The 19,123-nt window shown below is 40.6% G+C and overlaps 1 protein-coding gene across 4 annotated transcripts in view; it reads right to left on the reverse strand.

Moving 5' to 3' along the window:
- STXBP6 (syntaxin binding protein 6) overlaps positions 1–19,123 on the reverse strand; it is a 264,626-nt gene that overhangs the window by 57,131 nt on the left and 188,372 nt on the right. For all 4 annotated transcript variants that reach the window (XM_070427273.1, XM_070427264.1, XM_070427246.1 and 1 more), the window contains 2 exons: positions 1,805–1,935; positions 522–687 (listed from right to left, as the gene is read on the reverse strand). In XM_070427273.1, the coding sequence (XP_070283374.1) occupies positions 522–687; positions 1,805–1,849 (211 nt within the window). In that variant the 5' untranslated portion in view covers positions 1,850–1,935. The remainder of the gene's footprint in view (positions 1–521; positions 688–1,804; positions 1,936–19,123) is intronic.

A 19,123-nucleotide genomic window follows, 5' to 3' on the forward strand; every position in this document is an offset into this window, starting at 1 on the left:
CCTTGGCTGGCCGGGGGCCTGGGGGCAGCTCCTGTGTTGAGTGCCTGTCCCCTGGTGGTCAGTGCGTGTCATAGTGACCGGTCATTCTGCAGGTCGTTCTGCTGTTTGGTCTATTTGCATATTAAGCTTTTATTATATAGGATTTGTAAAGTATCTTGAGAAATATCAGGAAAAAGCAACCTGGAAAACAGCATTCTGCAATAAAATTATAGAAATGGTAGTAAAGAAACCAAACTGAAAGATATTTCTAGTAAAGGAACAGTTTGTTCTTATAGTGAAACAATCTTAGCTCAGTGGCTCATTCTTCTGAAAACACCAGCTTTTGGATAAGTATGAAAATACACCACTGTGTTTAGATTGAGCATACAATGAACTCCCCAAAATGGTTCTCATGCAGTCTAGCACCTTGATTCTTTTCGTTTGTTTGTTTTTGTTTTGTTTTTATGCTGTGGAACACCTAACTTTTTAAAAAGTGAGTCTAAGGCAACAGGATGACTGAAGTCACACACATGCCCACTCACCTCCCATGATTTTAGATTGGCAGTTAATAAACTCCGGCTTCCTGTCCGTGAGGTACCTCTGGCAGGTGTGGTGGAGGATCTGGAAGAAGGTGCATTTTTCTGAGGCTGTGCTGGCTACCCACTGGTCAAAAGCATTTTCAAACAACAAATCAAACTCTGCAGAATCCTGGAAAAAACAGTGAAATAACTACTAATCTCAATGTATAAAAACTGCTGCTTCAATCTTATGCCCAACAAAAGACTCATAAAGGCAAAACATCTTTCAAAACTAATCATAAGGTTCATCTTTTTTTTTTAAACTATGTTTTTATAGATTTTCTAGAGAAAGAGGAAGGGAGAGGGAGAGAGAGATAGAGACATTGATGAGAAAGCAACATTGGCCAGGTGCCGCCTACACACCCCCTACTGGGGATCGAGCCCACAACCCTGACCGAGAATCCAACCAGTAACTTCTTGGTTCATAGGATAATGCTCAACCACTGAGCTACACCAGCTGGGCAAAGCTCATCTTTATTAGCACCCAGGTGCATGGAGAATCCACCTTTCTCTGTTTATCAAGTAAACCCCAAATCTTACAGTATTTACAGATGTCCCTAGGAAGCTAGTATCACAGAAGTCTCTGTAGCCTACCACACATTGACCTGTGTCAGAATTCAGACTACATATCATCCTCCCAATTACTTGGGACATAATTCATTCAGGTTCTCAGCACTAACCCATAGTAATCTTGCCCCTAATCTTTGACAGGAAAAGATTCTTCCTTATTATTTTAGCATATAGTGACAATTTACATTTTCTATTTCTTCATTATTGACATTTTATATGGTAAATGCATGTGAGCAAAAGGGGAGGATCTACTTTGAATAAATACTTATAAATTTTTTTTCTCATATTAAATACAATAGATTCGTAAACTTTTAAGGATTTATTTATTTAAGTAAATAAATAAATTGGTGGCATGAGGAGATAAATGAAGCTTAGAGAAACATGGCTTTTCATATTGATAGCCATGGACATGAATCTGAATTCTGGTCTTTGCATTTTGCTGATAAACATATTACTAGACATAGCAATTCTTCAATCTGCATCCCCTTAGGTACTTGCATCAAACATGATGAAAAGGTTTATAATCCCCCATAAGAAGGGCATAGAAATCAGAAAGTCTTATTTGTGTAACTGAAACAGAGAAAAACGATTCAGACAACCATCACCACCGCCAAAGTTAATAAAAGAGTTGTCGTGTGAAGCGACCACCTTCGCTCAATACTCCACAGGGCACTCACCCGATTAGGATCGATGCCATTAACCTGGCGAAGCTGCTCGAGCATCCACTGTGATCTCCGCACGAACGACGTAGAGCCTTCAAACTGTTTGACTTTCGTAATGGACGCCTGTGTAGGTTTCTTGTTTGTCACTGCCAAGAAAAGACCACAGATTAGTGGGTGTGCAGGTTGGTTTGTTTCCTGTCAGTGGGCTTCTATCTCACACATACATGCATATGCAAAACGAGAATGAGAGAAGAAAAAAATATCTATACATGTATCTATAATAATAAAAGGGTAATATGCTAATTAGACCAAATGTCATTCCAGTTGTCCTTCTGGATGAAGCTGGGGCCGGAGGGAAGCCCGGGTCCCAGGTGCCTACTGGTGGCCAGAGCGAAGCCCAGGTCCCAGATGCCAGAGGGAAGCCGGGGGATGGAAGGCCTACTCTTGCTCAAATTTCGTGCATTGGGCCTCTAATATATATATATCTATATATAGATATATATAGATACACACACACACACACACACACACACACACACACACACACACACTGAGTGGCCAGATTATTGTGATCGGCCAGATTATTATGACCACCCCATCAGTACTTCGTTGGGCCACCTTTTGCCTTCAGTACTGCGGCAATTCTTCTTGGCATTGACTCCATGAGATGTTTAAAGGTGATGCGAAGAATCTGACATCATGCCTGATGAATAGCACTGTCCAGTTCTGTGAGATTTGATGGTTGTGGAACCAGCTGCCTGATGGCTCTTTTAACTTCGTTCCACAAATGCTCAATTGGATTGAGATCTGGTGATTGTGGGGGCCACCAAAGCAAGGTAAAGTCTCCCTCATGTTCTTGAAACCACTCCTGCACAATATGAGCACCGTGGCATGGCGCATTGTCTTGTTGGAAGAAGCCAACCCCATTGGGATACGCCATCAACATGATAGGATGAACTTGATCAGCAATGATACTTAGGTATGCTGTGCTATTCAGACGTTTATAATGGTCTGGCCCTCTAGCAACTTCAGCACAAAATTATAGCTAATTTGCCTACAAACATCAAGTGGTCATAATAATCTGGCCACTCAGTATATATATTGAGAGAATGAATATGTGTGTCTTTGATGAGGGGTGAGGTCGAAAGATACAGAAGTTGTAATCTCTACTCTCAAGCAGGTACAATACAGTTATGATTGTAAGGGCTGCTTTATGTCTTCATCCATTCAGACTGAACACAACTTAACCCACTAACACCAAGCATCTTTAATGGAGGCTGCAAGTGTGCAATAACCAACTGCAGGGAAAGAGGCATACAGGGCTGACAGGCACCCAGTAGGGGTCATTGAGAAAGGCTGAATTTTAAATAAAGTTCCCCTAAGGAACTGCAATGCATATTTCTAATTACATAGTCCAGTGTAAATATTTTAGGTTTTAGTGATAAAGGAGTAATACCTCATTTTTTTTTTAAGAGAACCATTTGGCTTTAACATATAGTCTAGTTTGTATCAAGTTTGCAACCGATTATGACTTTATCTGGCATTCTTGGTAGTCCCGCTCCCCTCAGTATGAATTCCTGAGGTCACCACACCTGAAGGACCAGCACAGTCCCTCCGGCCAGCCTTAGTGATGCTGACAATAGACAGTATCACCTCTCAGACAGAAGTCAAGCACCAGCCACTAGGAGAGAGTCACTTGGAATATTTTTCTATGTCTGCTTACTTCATGACTTAGGGCCTCCAGGGTGGGGAGGTAAGTAAATGTTTTGATAGGGCTTCCTAGAAGCTCCTATGAGCCCTGGCTGCAGGGATTGTAAAACTTAGTATGAATGATGCTATTAAAGAAACTAGAAAGAATGGAAAGCACTACTTGTCATAATGAATTCTACCCTAATAAGAATGTGTATCAGTGGCACATTCTTTCTTTGTTTTAAATAACCCCACACATTCCACATTTTCAAATAATTATGCAGATGCTCAACAGATGGCAAAAAGAATCTTTGAGGAATGAAGGACAGAGAGCACCTACCCCAGTCCCAGCTGGTGATAAGCTTCTCCTTTCATGCACGCCAGAGTTTGTTGTGTTACAGTGTCTGGGCTGGAGAGCAGGGACTCAGAGAATGAACTGTGGGTCCCTGCCTTTAGGTTTAATGAGAATTCCTGCGGTGTGGTTACAGGACTATTTTTATGACTTCAGCACAATCCCATCCCTTTGCTTTTAACCATAATTTAGCAATTATATATTTTAAAATTTCAAATAGTGCTTAGGTTTATTACTCATTATTTCAGTTATATTTGGCTGAAAGCTTCTGAACGCTTCACGCCAATTACATTTATTTTCATGGTTAAAAAGTCATCATCCCCTTAACACCTACAATCAGAGGAAATGTATGGTCTTCTATTCACAAATGGCCTCTCTGGCCTTCAGCTCCAAGTATAAGCCTGTTAAGTCCCATTAGGAATAACTATTACCAGTCTGCTCAGGGCTCTTTCCATTCACTTAATTCAATTCATTTACCCTTTGTGTCTCCTATGACACAAAGGGAGATCTAATAGGTTTCTCTGAATAGTCATGTGCTATTCTTGTGTTTTAATGTTAAAGTAAACAACACACCTGGAATATGTGCAGGTCCTAAAATGTGCTTAAAAGATTAAAGAATGCTTTTCAATGACAGGAAAACATGGGTTCCTGTATTAGACCCACATCCCTAAACACAAAGAGGATTTCCTCCTTTGTTTATGTAAATCACTCGGCATTTAGGCATCCTGGGAAACATGAACATTTCCCTTGTAACTTTAGTTAAAGTTGTTACGAACCAGTTTTACTTCTGGTTCATTTATTTGCAAGTAGTTTACAGCATTATAAAAGCTCAAACACAATGCAAGATTGCTGTGGTTTTTGGCACGTTTAGCATTGACATTTTACAAAGGCAAGTTCCATTGGAAGCTTGTCGCCGGAATAAGTGCAGGAACCCCACCCACATGACAAATGCCCCCACAGAATTGCTCAACAGCGATCACAGTGCAGAGCGGTCATTTTTAATGGAGGCAGTTACAACTCCATCCAGTCAGGCCTTTCCCCCTGTATTGGCTTATGCCTTGCCTAGTTCTTGGAATCTGGGTAGTGTTCCTGGGCACTGAGCCCATTTCGGTTTAATTTTTGTTTATTGTTATTATTTCCAGCATCTCAGTTTCTATTTTGAGACAGGTGCCTTAAAATTATATTATTGCATACACATACTACTGTTGTGATTCTGACAATATCCAAACTGTGTTCCCTTAATATTTCCCTTTAAATAAATTTGCTTTTTTACTTAAATAAGTTCATGAGAAAAGTATATGTTAAAGTCAGAAATAGATACAGCGCTACGTATATTAAAAAGACAATAATGTAAAAAATATAATTGAAAAATATAATGAAAACATAAATGCTATGAATTTCAAATTAGAGGGTTGTCGGGGGAGGGCTTGGCATCTGATGTCTGCTCTATGGTAAAATGGTGATTAGCAAGTATAGCCAGGTATTTACAACGATCACAACATAGGTATTCTCCTAGATATAATCAAAAAGCCCAGTGGGAAATGGCTTCTCTAAGACCACTGCTTGGTAAGCATGAGAACTCACTCAATAAGTGAAGTGTTGGGGTTATCCAAGCCCAATGCTGTTTTTCATTCACTCCCACTCCTGGCACCCACTGTTCTCGATGGTGGCATCAGAGGAAGGCAGAAGCATGTGGGCCAACCAAATTCAGATCCTTCTGCTACCAGTTCTGATAAAAAGAATGTGGTTTCCATGGCTGCACGCCTCCTCTTCAGCCTCCATGTAGACTGGATCTACATCTCAGCTGTAGTTATGAAGCAGCGATAGGAGCTATTATGTTTGGAATATCATTACTCAGGTAGTATAACATCTCTGTCTAATGAACTAATGGCCTAGTAAGTTCTTTTAAAAAATGGTCCCTCCAGGAAACATACAAAAATAAGACAAATAGTCAAGGGGTGGAGACCACCAGCCTTGCTTTTGCCCATCCAGAAAAACTCTATTCAATTAGAAAGCAATACCCAGGACAATGGCAAAGCACCGTCTTAGATCAAATGTGGTCTTGCAGTGAGTTAGGAATTGGTGAAGGAGGGGACAAAGATTGATGAAGAAAAGAAAGACAGAAATGCAAGCTATTTGCATGTTTTGGAATGCACACTGCCAGTGATTAAAGTGGCTAATCTTCCATTTTTAGGTCCAATGGCTGAGAGATTGCTTTAAAAAAAAAGTCACACTTTCCCCCTACAATCTCATTATTCACAGCATCATATCTGAGTCCTTCCAAACAAGAAAATCAATTTTGCCTTAGATACAAAATATCTAGTCTCCGTCTTTAAAGGAAACAATTAGCATATAAAAATGTTACTTTACCTTTATATCCTCTGTCTCCTTTTTCATAGTTATCTATACTTATAATAGGGTAATATGCAAATTGGTCTGGACGCTGTCACATAACGACCTATCAGCAGGGGGGAGGGGCAGTGAGCTATGTGCAGCAGAGAGCTGCGAGCGGCGGTGGGTGGGGCAGCCTGCTGAGGCAAGCAGCTACAAATCCGTGCGCAGGGCCACTGGTTTTTACATATTTACTAACATTTGCACAAACATTTTTTTAATCCACATTAAACTCAGATTGAATCACTTTGTAACTTTATGTGGTCATTTCTCCCTCTCAAAAAAAAACACAAACCCACAAACAACCCAAAGGTGCTGAAGAACAAATTGCATCTATAGTATAGACTATAGATTCTATACAGTCTGATGTTGAGACTAATCGCACCTATGTACCTAAGTAAGATACCTTAAAATTTCTACATGCTTAGTTCTAGTATGATCTCATGGATAAGCGAAGGTCAGCATTTTGTGGTATGCCTTAGCTCTGCTCTGCTGGAGTGTAATGACCAGAAACTTTGATTTCAACAGGACTTTGATGAGAATAAGCAATTTAGAACAAGGGAAAAAAGTGATGTCCACATAGAATCTTATTGGGGCTGCTCTTTGGCTGTGGCAGAGGTGACTAAAAATAAAACCCTCTGAAATGTGGCTCAGGAAATAAAAGAAAGATCAAGTATGCCTTCTGGGTGCTTATGTGATTTAAAAAAAAAGGTCTAACAGGGAAAGGTGAGAAATGATTATTTAGAACTGGTTTCCTAAGGCTCTTCCAAAACTCTAATGTCTAGGTGGATTTAATAGTATCTATGGAGAAATAAGTATCAGGTCGGAGGCTGCATCAGCAGTTTTATCTGGTGAGGTGGCTGAATGTGTACACAGCTTAGAAGCAAAATACCTACATTGCTACCTCAAATACATTCAGAATAGAGAAACACAATCCCTGCTGTAGTTAGTGGGAAACAGAGCATGCGCGTTCACCACGGCATTGATCGTTTGCTTCTCATAGTGTTTCTCAAAGCGTGTCATCATTTAGGAGATAGTTTAGACTCCATGCCTCCAAGACCAATTCATGAAATGGCCAAGTTTGTCTTTGGGGCCCTCTCCTTCCACTCCCCACCTGAGGTGCTGGCCAGGTTGCTGACAGGACCCAAATGAGCCTGAAACGATATTCTTGAATCTGTACGTTTTTAGGAAAAAAATTTTAATCCAAACAACAGACACAACAACAAAAATGGTGGCATTTCAGTCTGAGCACAAGCCAGTGGGGAAGAATGTAGGATGCCATTCTTTCAATAGTCCCTGCTCTACTAACTCAAAGCGGGAGGGGTGGGGTGGGGAGGAAGCAGGGCACAGGGTTTGAGGTATAAAGGCAGACCTCCTTAATCTACAGAAGAGATAATCACAAAGAAAATATGCCACACAGAAAATTCCTTATTTGGTGCCACTAGTTTCTAGGCGTGGACTTACATCACACCCTCATTTCCAAATTGGAGGAAGAAGTGAGGGGAGGGGGCCGGGGGGGGGGGGGCGCGGAAGGAGATTGAAAGTCTAAGAAGTTTCTCCAAATGGATACTGAAAAGCAACCATTTATATGGGAAATTGCTTTCAAGTACAGAAGTCGGGTAAGTCCTTTAGTGGAAGGAGAAGAATAAGAAATATCTTGCATCAATCATTCCTTGGGAATGATGCTCTTAATATGAAGGTACAGCACCATATGGAGGGTAGTTAACAACTACATATTAGTAGAGCAAGCAATCTCCCTATACTAACTCTACAGGAAGTATTATCTGGTTGTCATATTATATTTCCAAATTGCCAAAAAGGAGGAGGTATTATTTTGAAATGTGCAACTTTTATGTCATATGCCATTATGAGATTTAGTTGCAACTTCTAAAACCTAATCTATTCTAATTGTAATCTTCTTTACCCTGTTTGTAGTTTTATTTTTTTTAAACTGTAAAAATATGTAGATTTTTATTTTGAAAGTGTGTTCTACTTTTCAAGTCAATGACAGGTTCACGTACACTTGCATAGGTAGTCTTGGGCTGTTAAATCTTTAGTCTGAAATCAGGAAGCTTAATCCCCAGGGGGCTCTAATTCCCCACAGTAAGCACTGCCCTCTCCAGACTAGCACCACCAAGTCTCCAATACTGTAAACTGACACAATCAGTGCCACTTCAGGTATGCATGCACAAATGAATGAGTAACAAATGAATGAACGGCTCTCCAACAAAAGGAAAAACAGTTCGTATTTGGACCAGCAATCATAAATATACCAAAAATTCAATTGTTCAATTGTCCTGTTTTCAGATCAGGCCACAGTTTCAAGGGATTTGAACTATTTTCTTTTTTTTTTAAAATATATTTTATTGATTTTTTACAGAGAGGAAGGGAGAGAGATAGAGAGTTAGAAACATCGATGAGAGAGAAACATCGATCAGCTGCCTCCTGCACATCTCCCACTGGGGATGTGCCCGCAACCAAGGTACATGCCCTTGACCGGAATCGAACCTGGGACCCTTGAGTCCGCAGGCCGACGCTCTATCCACTGAGCCAAACCGGTTTCAGCTGAACTATTTTCTTATTAGACAAGAGCAGTATCTGATAACTAGGGAGAGTAGAGAAAATGGTAAAAACCAAGAAATGACAGAAATATCAGGAGACTAGGAGATAAATTTGGGGTTAATATCTCTTTAAAAACCTATTTTCCTGCAATCCTTTTTCTAGCAGCATTTCTCTTAAGTGATTATTCTGTTCGTTTCAGCCTCCCTGTAAACATGATTTCAGGCTTGAGATACAGCAAGCCAAGGCTTCCCATTGTGTTTGATGTTTTTAACTTCCATAGACTTTTCCCCATAGACCTGAGGATAAAACCAATTTGCATACATTTTGGGTGAAGGGTAGACATACAATGAATTATAAAACCTGGTTATTATTAGTTGCTGTGACTTCAGACTTTCTTTTTTTAAAATATATTTTTATTGATTTCAGAGAAGAAGGGAGAGGGAGAGAGATAGAAACATCAGTAATGAGAGAGAATCATTGATCGGCTGCCTCCTGCACGCCCCACACTGGGGATCGAGCCTGCAACTCAGACATGTGCCCTGACCAGGAATTGAACTGTGACCTCCTGGCTCATAGGTCGACACTCAACAGGCTGACTTCATACTTTCTATGGAAAGGGTATAAAATGTAATTTATCCTATATAATAAAAGGCTAATATGCAAATAGACCAAATGGTGGAACAACAGAACAACCAGTTGCTATGATATGCGCTGACCACCAGGGGGTGTGTGCAGAACATGGTGGGCATTGGCTCCACAGTGGGATAGTGGAGCAGGTGAGCAGGGGCGCCAGACCAAGGCGGGGTGCCTGAGCTGTCATTGGAGTGAGCTTCTGGTGGTTACTAAAAATTCTTTGCTCCAGCACGCCCGGCACTTGCACCTGCTGCTGGCGTCAGTCCCACCTGCACCCATTGCCAGCGCCAGCCCGCTCACACCTGCAGGCGGTGCCGGAGCCGCCACTTGCACCTGGCACTGGGGCCACGGTAGGAGGGACTGGGCAGGGGCACAGAGGATGGGCCGAGACCCGCCCCTGTGCCTACTGCAACTTCACGGTCCACAGTTCCTGTCAAGGTGCACGAGTTCATGCACTGGGCCCCTAATGTAGTATAACTGTGAAACAGCAAACAGGCCCAAGCCAAGGGATTAAATGCCTAGATCTGTGAGAACTGTGCTGGCTCTGAAAGAGATAAAATCCAATACCAAATACTGTAATATCAAATGGAGATGACAGAAAGGGTTAACTACAGTCTGAAAGTCATATTCTGTTCTTACTTCCTCAATTCTGGGAACAGCTGTAAACATCATTTTTGATCTATTCTTAGGAGAGGTTTACAAACAGAGAATCTAAAGACAAAGACATAAAAGAAACAGCGACCTGCCTCAAGAATGAATTAATTATTACACAAGAAGCTCAAAGGCTGAAAATAAAAACTTGAAAAAGAGGTTCCTTCAATGTTATGCTTTCCTTTAACATTAGCCATTACATACTGAAAAGTACAGGCCAAACAGTAACTCTCTTCAGGAAAATGTCATACTTGGTAGAAATTCAATACATATTTAACCTGGAAGAGTTGCTAAAAAGCATTCTTAGAACTCAAATACTCCTTCCAGTGAGAAAAAATTGAACCATTTCTGCAGTCTCCACTTCCTTGTCCCTCAGCAGCTCTGAAGAGGGGCACTGTGCCTCTCACCCCGATACCCTACACCCTACTGCTGAGCACAATCTTTTAATATGGATCACCTTCAATGTGAAAAGAGTATGAGAGAGAGAGAAACTCGAAGGAAGCAGAGCAACAGAGAATTTTCTAATGGACTAGGTACTAAACATATAATATCACTAGGTTTTTTAAAAAAACCAAAGCTGTTATTACTTAGCAAACATAGCTGTCAAATATAATTGCGACTGTCAGTCAAGCAAAGACAGATGTAGCTGGTCTCTCTGCTTTCCTCCCTCATCACCACCACCACCACTTTCTCAATACTTTTAATAATACATTTTATATTAGGGTGTACACCACTGAAGTTCTAAAAGCAGTGAATGATGTCACTAAGAACTTGTCACCGTCACTCTTTACTTTGTTAAACTGGGGAATAAAATCTGGCAACATGTTTTGGGTAAAACGAATGTCAACTATATCAATATACAATTAAAATGAGCTTAATTTGTTTTGGTGAACTCTAGGCAATATCCACTAAAGCTAAACATGCATATACTCTATGACTCAGCAATTCTAACCCTGTATCTACACAACAGAAATGAGTGCTATGTCCCTGCTTCTGCTGGAAACAACCGGAAATGGACAAAATATATGAAATAATGAAAGACAGTGACCCTGTGATATGGGAAATGGATGAGGTGAGCCTTGTAACTGCCCTCATTTACTGCTTTGGTAGAGTTTTCCAGGCTGTGGCACAAGGAGGAGGAACCCAGGCAGAGACTGGCAGACTGCCTGAGCTGAAGAGACAGAGCTCAGAGCCCAGGGAGACCAAAGTGAGGCAGAACTCCAGGGATCTGCAGAGATTCTGCCTCAAGTATTTAGCTGAGTACTTCTCACCACTTGTGTGTTAGGAGGTGATCTGAGGCCAGAGAAAGAACCACTCAAAACGAATAGGGGAAACAATACTCATGCTCACACAGGGCTGGGCATAGTGCCTGTGCCCACCAGCCAGACCGGAAAACCAGTGAAATTCAGGATCTTGCTCTATTCGTGAAGAATAATTAGTCCTAGAATGAACAATGCTTGCTTCCAAATGACAATGTAGTATGCACTTTATAACATACGAAAAAGTAAAATGTCTGACAACAATAGCAAGAAGGTCAGGATGGGAGAAAGGGAAGTGAAGTATTAGAAGGTTCCTACTATACTATACATGACGCAAGTTAAATTAAAGATGTATAAATACTCTAAAGCAATCAGGAAAATTAATAAGAGTTTAGCTGTGGTGGTTAATTTTATGTGTCAACTTGGCAGGGCCATGATACCCAAATATTTGGTCAAACATTATTTTGGATGCTTCTGTCAAGATGTTTTTGGATAAGATTAATATTTAAATTGGGAGCCTGGCTGGTGTGGCTCAACGGTTGAATGGTCGTCCAGGAGCCAACAGGTCACTGGTTCAATTCCTGGTCAGGGAACATGCTCAGGTTGTGGGCTCGATCCCCAGTGGGGGGTTGCATACAGGAGGCAATCGAACCATGACCTCCTGGTCCATAGGTCGACGCCCAACCACTGAGTCATGCCAGGTGGGCGAGTGTTTAAAAAAAAATTTTAATTGGGGAGCTCTGAGTAATGTAGATTGCATTCCATAACGTGAGCGGGTCTCAGCCAATCAGCTGAAGGCTGGAACAGAACAACAAATTGACTTCCCCAGAGCAAGAAGGGTGTATGCCAACAGTGGGTAGGAGCTGGGAGGAAAAGAGTAAGGAGGGAGGATGGGGGACATTTGCAACACTATCAACAATAAAATATATATATTTAAAAATATTTTCATACCTTACAATATGTGTCATACCTTAATAAAAAGTAAACCAAAATAATAATAATGATGATAATTATGGAAGGGTTTGAGAACTGCTACCAATTTGAAATCCTTAACCCTGATAGTTACATCTCAGCACATGCCCCACTTAGGGGATGCCAAGGTTGCTATAATAATCACACCACCCACAAACAGAGAAATAGTGTACAAACCTGGAAATTTTCTTAGGCCATCTGAGCTGCCATCACAAGGTATCACAGACTGGGACAATTACAAGCAACCTTATTTCCCATAATTCTAGAGGGGCTGGGAAGTCCAAGATCAAGGTGTCAGCAGATAGAGTGTTTGGTATGATCCCACTTCCTAGTTTATAGCTGTCTTCTCCACTGTGTCCTCACATGGCAGACGGGGAAAGGGAGCTCTCTGGGGTATCCTTTTTATATGAGCCCTAACCTTATTCATGAGAGCTTCACACTCATGACCTAATCACCTCTTAAAGGTCCCCACCTCCTAATACCATCACATTGGGGTTTAGGATTTCAACATATAAATTCCCTTCCCAGAACAGAAGGGAATTCATTCAATGTAATTCTGACACTTGCTTTTATAAAAGAAATCTACCTGTGGGACTTGTAAGTATATCCTATTTGCAAAATTCTCCAGTTGGGTTCATGGTCCTGTTCCTGTCCATCTCTTCTGGAACCTTTCTCCAATTACCCCTCTTCTTCAAAGCTTCTATTGCTCCCTCTTTTCAGCGTTTTTTCACTCTGCCTGTGAGTGTGCTTAATGTTTTCTTTTCCTATTACTATGAAAATCTTGTATAGATAAGGCCAGTCCTCAAGCCCTATTCATTCTTTTGAGAAATGTGGTGGTGAAAGGACAGAGTTTATGTGCCTAGTGCCTCTACTGCTTTACTACCCACCCACCACTCAACCCATCAATTCCCTGCCACCTTATCACCTCTCCAAACACTACCCCCTGAAAATGAAAACACCTTCAAATTATAAAACCCAACGGCTTTTTCTTCTGTCCTCATCTTTCTTGTTTAATTGCACCCCTCCCTATAATCTAGCCTTTATGCATTTTTTGGGCACAACAGCCAAAACTCCAAGGTGGAAAGAGCGTGCTTGACATGTTCAAGGAGGAGAAAGAAGACCAGCGTAGCACAATACTGAGAAAAGGAAAAAGGGAATGAGGCCATGGATGCAAGCAAGTGCCAGATTCTGAAGGCCCTGTTGCACAAGGCTTTGTAAGCATGAAACAGGAGTGAAACAAGATCTGATTTGCATTTAAAAATATATTAGCCAACTGCTGTTGGGCAAACAAGTCATGGCAGAAGTGTGCATGAAAGCAAAAAAACCACCTAGGGACTTGTACTACAGTGTTCCAGGAGAGAGGAGACAGTGGCTTAGAGCAGTTGGCAATAGTGGAGAGAGAGAGAAAAGGGAACAGCATGTCCCACTCTCCATAGCTGTTGACCCACCTCCACTCTGAGAAATCCTCAAAGTCAGTCATCACCAAGTTCTAGTCATCTTCATACCCCGAAGCCTAGTATACTGTGGGCCCTTGTTTATTGAACATCACACTTCTTTAAAAATTATGTCTTTGTGTACTTCAGAGCACCTGGTAGGGTGCCTTACTCAGTCGTAGCTCAAATATGTATCACAAGAAATATCACCATTCCCATCAGAAATAATCAAGGATTTACTCTATGTACTGATGACTGTGGTAATATCTCACCCGCTCTACTCTCTTTTTGGCTATGCCTGTTTTTCTTTCTGGGTTATGTAAGGCAATGTGGGGAAGAAAAATAAAAAGAATAACCAGGTGCACCTGATGACAAATTCTAACTTGGTAAAGAGCTGCCCCTCTTGCAGAGAGTCAGCCCCTCGGTGGCTACTGCTGCAAATTCCAAGGCGGAACACATTGTTATGTACTTCATTAGTATTTATGTAACAACCTATAAATCATTTCTGAAATAAATGATGCCACTTGTGCTAAATGACTCCTTCCTAAGAAAAATCCCTGGAGATCTTTCAATAGCACAGCCTGGATGAATATTCAGAACAAAGGAATAAACAGCAGACTCTCTGGTGCTGAATGAATGGTAATATGCTCAGATTTCTCTAATTCCCCAGTGATAATTTCCACATCCATCAGACCAGAACTGGAGGACAAACTGTCCTAAGGAGATGAGGCAACTATTGATACATCAGCTCTTCTCAGAACTCAGCTGGTTACGATGTCCACAGGCCTCCACTTGCTAGTCCCAGGCTATTTGTCCTCTCCCTCAGACTTCTGATCTAGATCAAAGGTTATTCAGCTAAAGCCAATCTGAATCAGAGAGCAGTCACATACAGGGCCATCACTCCATGCCAAAGAGAGAAGCTGCTGCCCTCAGGAAATGCTGAATGTGGTCACTAACCTGTTTCCCTGGGGCTCAGGGATAGAGCTCCCAACCTTTGGGAGCATACACTATGGAGTGCAGTTCCTACGTTTTACTGGATGTCACTGTGCCTCTTTCACTATGAAAGTAAAAGCCATTATCTGAAAAAAAAAATGAATTACAGGAGCAAGCATTATGGATAGATAGAGTTTGTGTGAGGCAGAGAATACATTTATTGAAGGAGTATGCATGCCAGTAAGTGGACCCACTAACTTTGAATTCTCAAACTGTTTGTATAAAATTAATCTGATACCTAAACTTCAGTGTATGTTGAGTGAAACTTGGGGCAGAAGTCACCAGTTTTGCATTGCAAGGTAATCTATAATAGTTTTAAAACTAAACTTAGCACTTATAACCAGGGGCCAAATATGTGAGTTCCTTAGATCAACAAAATACTAAAAAATGTGACTTATATTGGCTCCTCAAAAGCAATGCTTTGCCTTCTTTTAATGTACAAGTTCCAGTTCTGTTCAGTTTGTTACACCAATTTGACATAACTAAAACTCACTTACTGATTTTACATATATGGTTTGAGCTTCTGTCTGTATAATCAAGATAATACAGATTTATAGAGTCGTAAGATATTTATTCTTCATCCCTATCTTTCCTTTGGGCATGTTATCTGCTTAGCTACTTTACATAGATTCTTTTTCTAATTTCGTTTACCTCCGTAATAATAATTTATAACTCACCCTAATAGTTAAGACGTTCCATGATGATAAACTCTCTTTTTAGGTTGTAAGTAAAACCATTTGCATTTCACATTCTTAAAAGTCATCTTTTAAGGTCTTCTTATTCAATCACCACCTCCTGTGGACCTCCATGGGTCCTGCTGAGTTCTCCATGCTCCTTGTTAGACATGGAACCAGACCCAAGTAGAACCATTTAAAAATGGCCAACACAATGCAGCCAGGTCACACCAAGCATTGGATTGGTTTGGATTCTTATTTGGGTATGCTAGTATTTTGTAAAACCATGATGCTGCATGCTTATAGTCCTCTTGTTTATCTATTGCGAGTGTTTATAGACCCAATGTTTGGCCACATTTCAAAGAGATTAGAAAATAATATTTGACATTTTAAACTTATTTTTCTCTACAACCCACACCAATATTTTACATCCTATTATGTCCTTTCTGCCATTATTTCTGTATGGCAGGTAAAAGCCCATTTTAAGCTCCTTGGGAAAGAGAAGCTATTCCCCATCCTCACTAAAGAATTTAATACTGTACAGGCAAGGTTTCTGCCTCTTTCCCCCTCTCCATCCCCTACTTGCATTCAAAGTACAGTCAAATATCTAGCAGATTGCCTTGCATGCAGTAAGAATCCATACTGAATATGTGTTGAATGAAGGCTATGGATATCCGGGGAATGCAGTTGTTGAAAATGGGAAGTGTGGCATTGGAAATAAAGATACAAAATGAAAGACTTTGCATGAAGTCTGCCTGTGTAGGTGTAATTGGTAGTTTGCCATGGTTTGAATGATTGCCATGGAGAGGCTGAGTATGTGCTATAGGTCTTGTTCTGTCAAGCTATACATCAGGAATGTGCCAGATGACAATGTGAGGGGTCCAAAGGTCATCAGATCTCTCATAATGCAGTAACCAGCTGAATATTTACTACCTGCAGAAGCAAATGATAGTTTGTGGGCCATTGTACCATGCTGCTGTTTTCCAGGCAAACCTCACCACTGGATGGTGCCTGGAGGGCTTATGTTAAGACCAGATCACATTTTCTAAATGTTAGGATCACTAATTCAGAAACTCTGTTGTCTTCCCTTAACCTAAATTCCAGTCCATTCAAATATGATGGCCTAGGCCAATGAACTCAGAATATTCACCTTGTTCCACTCATCAGAAGTACAAAATTTGTAAGACTTCTCTTCTCTGGGACAAGTGAGATACCAGGCATTGCATCTACCTAAGGGTCTTTACTCATAATCTGGTATCTCTTTGTTTCATTAACTGCTAAAAGGATCAACTTCTTTATTATCTCTGCAGATATCCTTATGGAGGACTTTCTCGACCAGATACAAATTTGCACCTAATTTTCTCCATCCTACTCCACAGCCCAAAATCTCCACTGCCAATAGAGCCATTTCTTAACTAATCTTTACTGAGCCTTCAGCATAACTTATAACCAAGGGGTGCTGGCACTTCTTTGAAGATGGAAAACTCCCCAGGAACTATCAATATTAAACAGATAAACAGAGATACTAAACTATGCTAACATTCTCACAAAGATTTACTTCTCCAAACTCAAATTTTAGTCTATCAACAAATCTACAGACTCTCACCCTCTCTCTAGTATAAACAGTAAGTCCAAGTGGGTTTCAGAGGATACTCATTTATAAGTAAAATATTAAAAAACTATAAAAGACAGACGAATTTTGGCGAGTCAAGAATTACAAGTAAAGTGACAGGCCACAGTATCCAAGTGTTTATTTTTATTTTTTTTTATTGAATATTTTCTTGGCTCCTGTGATTTCATACCTGTAATCACTGATCATATATGATGCTGGGCATGTACATTTCAGACTTCCAAGGCACTTGTGACTCTGTGTAGCATACATCATGCAGCCATCACAAAACCATAAGCACCAGCAAACTGTGCCAATTCTAAGTAGACTCTGAGGAAATGACTGATACACATAAAGGACACGTTAGGGTCTGTTGTTGTTACAAGGATAGAATTAATGCTTCTCTCGTGCATGTTTCCTTTGCTAAGGACATTAATGTCATTGAGAGTTCCACAGGGTGGAGCCAGTGTCCAGCCCAGATGTATTGCAAGGCTGCCCTCTCGATACCAGACCATCATCTCTAGGTCCTCACACTTAGAAAGAAGTCTGTGCACATGGCTCTGAGTGAAAGTTCTCCCCATTGCTGTCAATCATATCATCACACTCAGAAGATGTTATCCTGATGGATAGATAAAACCATTTAGAAGCCCTTATAATTTCAGTGTAAATTATACAACTTATTTTTAGAAAAACGAATGCTTAATTCTGTAAGTAATTACTGCAATGGGTCATAAGTGTCCTTGGGTACTAAATGCTCTCCTCTATCCAACCTCACTTTCTACTCCACCAGAACCTTGGCACCATCAAAAAGCAAGGTTCCTCTCAGGGCCTTCCACACATCGTAGCCCATCCTGTCTGCATGGCTCTGCCCCATGTAAATTCTCAGCCTGGGACGCCTTTAGGGCCACCTCCTGCAAATCAAACTGTGCCTATCCTTCACAGGCCAGCTTCAGATCCTTCCTCTGCCAGCCTTGCCTAGGCAGTCTAGTCCACACCCTCTCCCCACAACATCTATGATATTTCTCTGTAACACTCATTTTAGAACTTTGCTGTACTAAATCTAATTTAGGAACACAAAGGAACAGTTTGCAAGCAAATGATTTACCCTAAACTGCCAAGTTTTTAAAGTTTAATAGGTTAATCAAACATCTCACATAGAAGAATTTCCACAGATACATCTCCTAGAGCAAGAGAAACAGAGGAAAAAATAAACAAATGGGACTACATCAAACTAAAATGCTTCTGCAGAGCAAAAGAAACCAGTATCAAACTGAAAAGAGAACCCACTGCATGAGAGGATATTTTTGCCAACAATACATCTGATAAGGGGTTAATCTCCAAAATATATAAAGTACTCATACAACTCAACAAAAGGAAAACATACAACCCAATTAAAAAATGGGCAGAGGACCTAAATAGATACTTCTATAAAGAGGACATACAAGAGGCCAAGAGACATATGAAGAGATGCTCAACATCACTAATTATCAGAGATGTGTAAATTAAAGTTAAAATGAGGTACCATCTCACACCTGCCAGAATGGCTACCATCAATAAATCAACAAATAACAAGTGACAGTGAGAATGTGGAGTAAAAGGAATCCTACTACACCGCTGGTGGGAATGCAGACTGGTATAATCACCATGGAAAATAGTGTGGACTTTCCTCAAAAAACTAAAAATGGAACTGCCATTTGACCTAGTAATCCCTGAAACACCAATCAGAAAGAATATATGCACCACTATGCTCATAGTAACACAATTTACAATAGCTAAGATCTAGAAACAACCCAAGTGCCCACCAGCAGATAAATAGATATAAAATCTGTGGTACATTTACACAATGGAATACTATGCAGCTATAAAAAAGAAGGATCTCTTACCCTTTGAGATAGCATGGAGGGACCTGGAGAGTAGTGTGCTAAGCAAAATAAACCAGTCAGAGAAAGACAAGTATCACATGATCTCACTCATATGTGGAATCTAATGAAGAAAATAAACTGATGAACAAAGCAGATCTAGAGACATTGAAACAAGCAACAGACTGACGTATTTCAGAAGGGGGGTAATGGGAAGAGATCAAATAAAAAAGTTATATGCATATATGCATAGCCCA

Source organism: Myotis yumanensis, unplaced genomic scaffold (assembly GCF_028538775.1).
Source record: "Myotis yumanensis isolate MYYU_CA2020_CCGP unplaced genomic scaffold, mMyoYum1.0.hap1 SCAF_1, whole genome shotgun sequence".
Lineage (NCBI taxonomy): Eukaryota > Metazoa > Chordata > Mammalia > Chiroptera > Vespertilionidae > Myotis > Myotis yumanensis.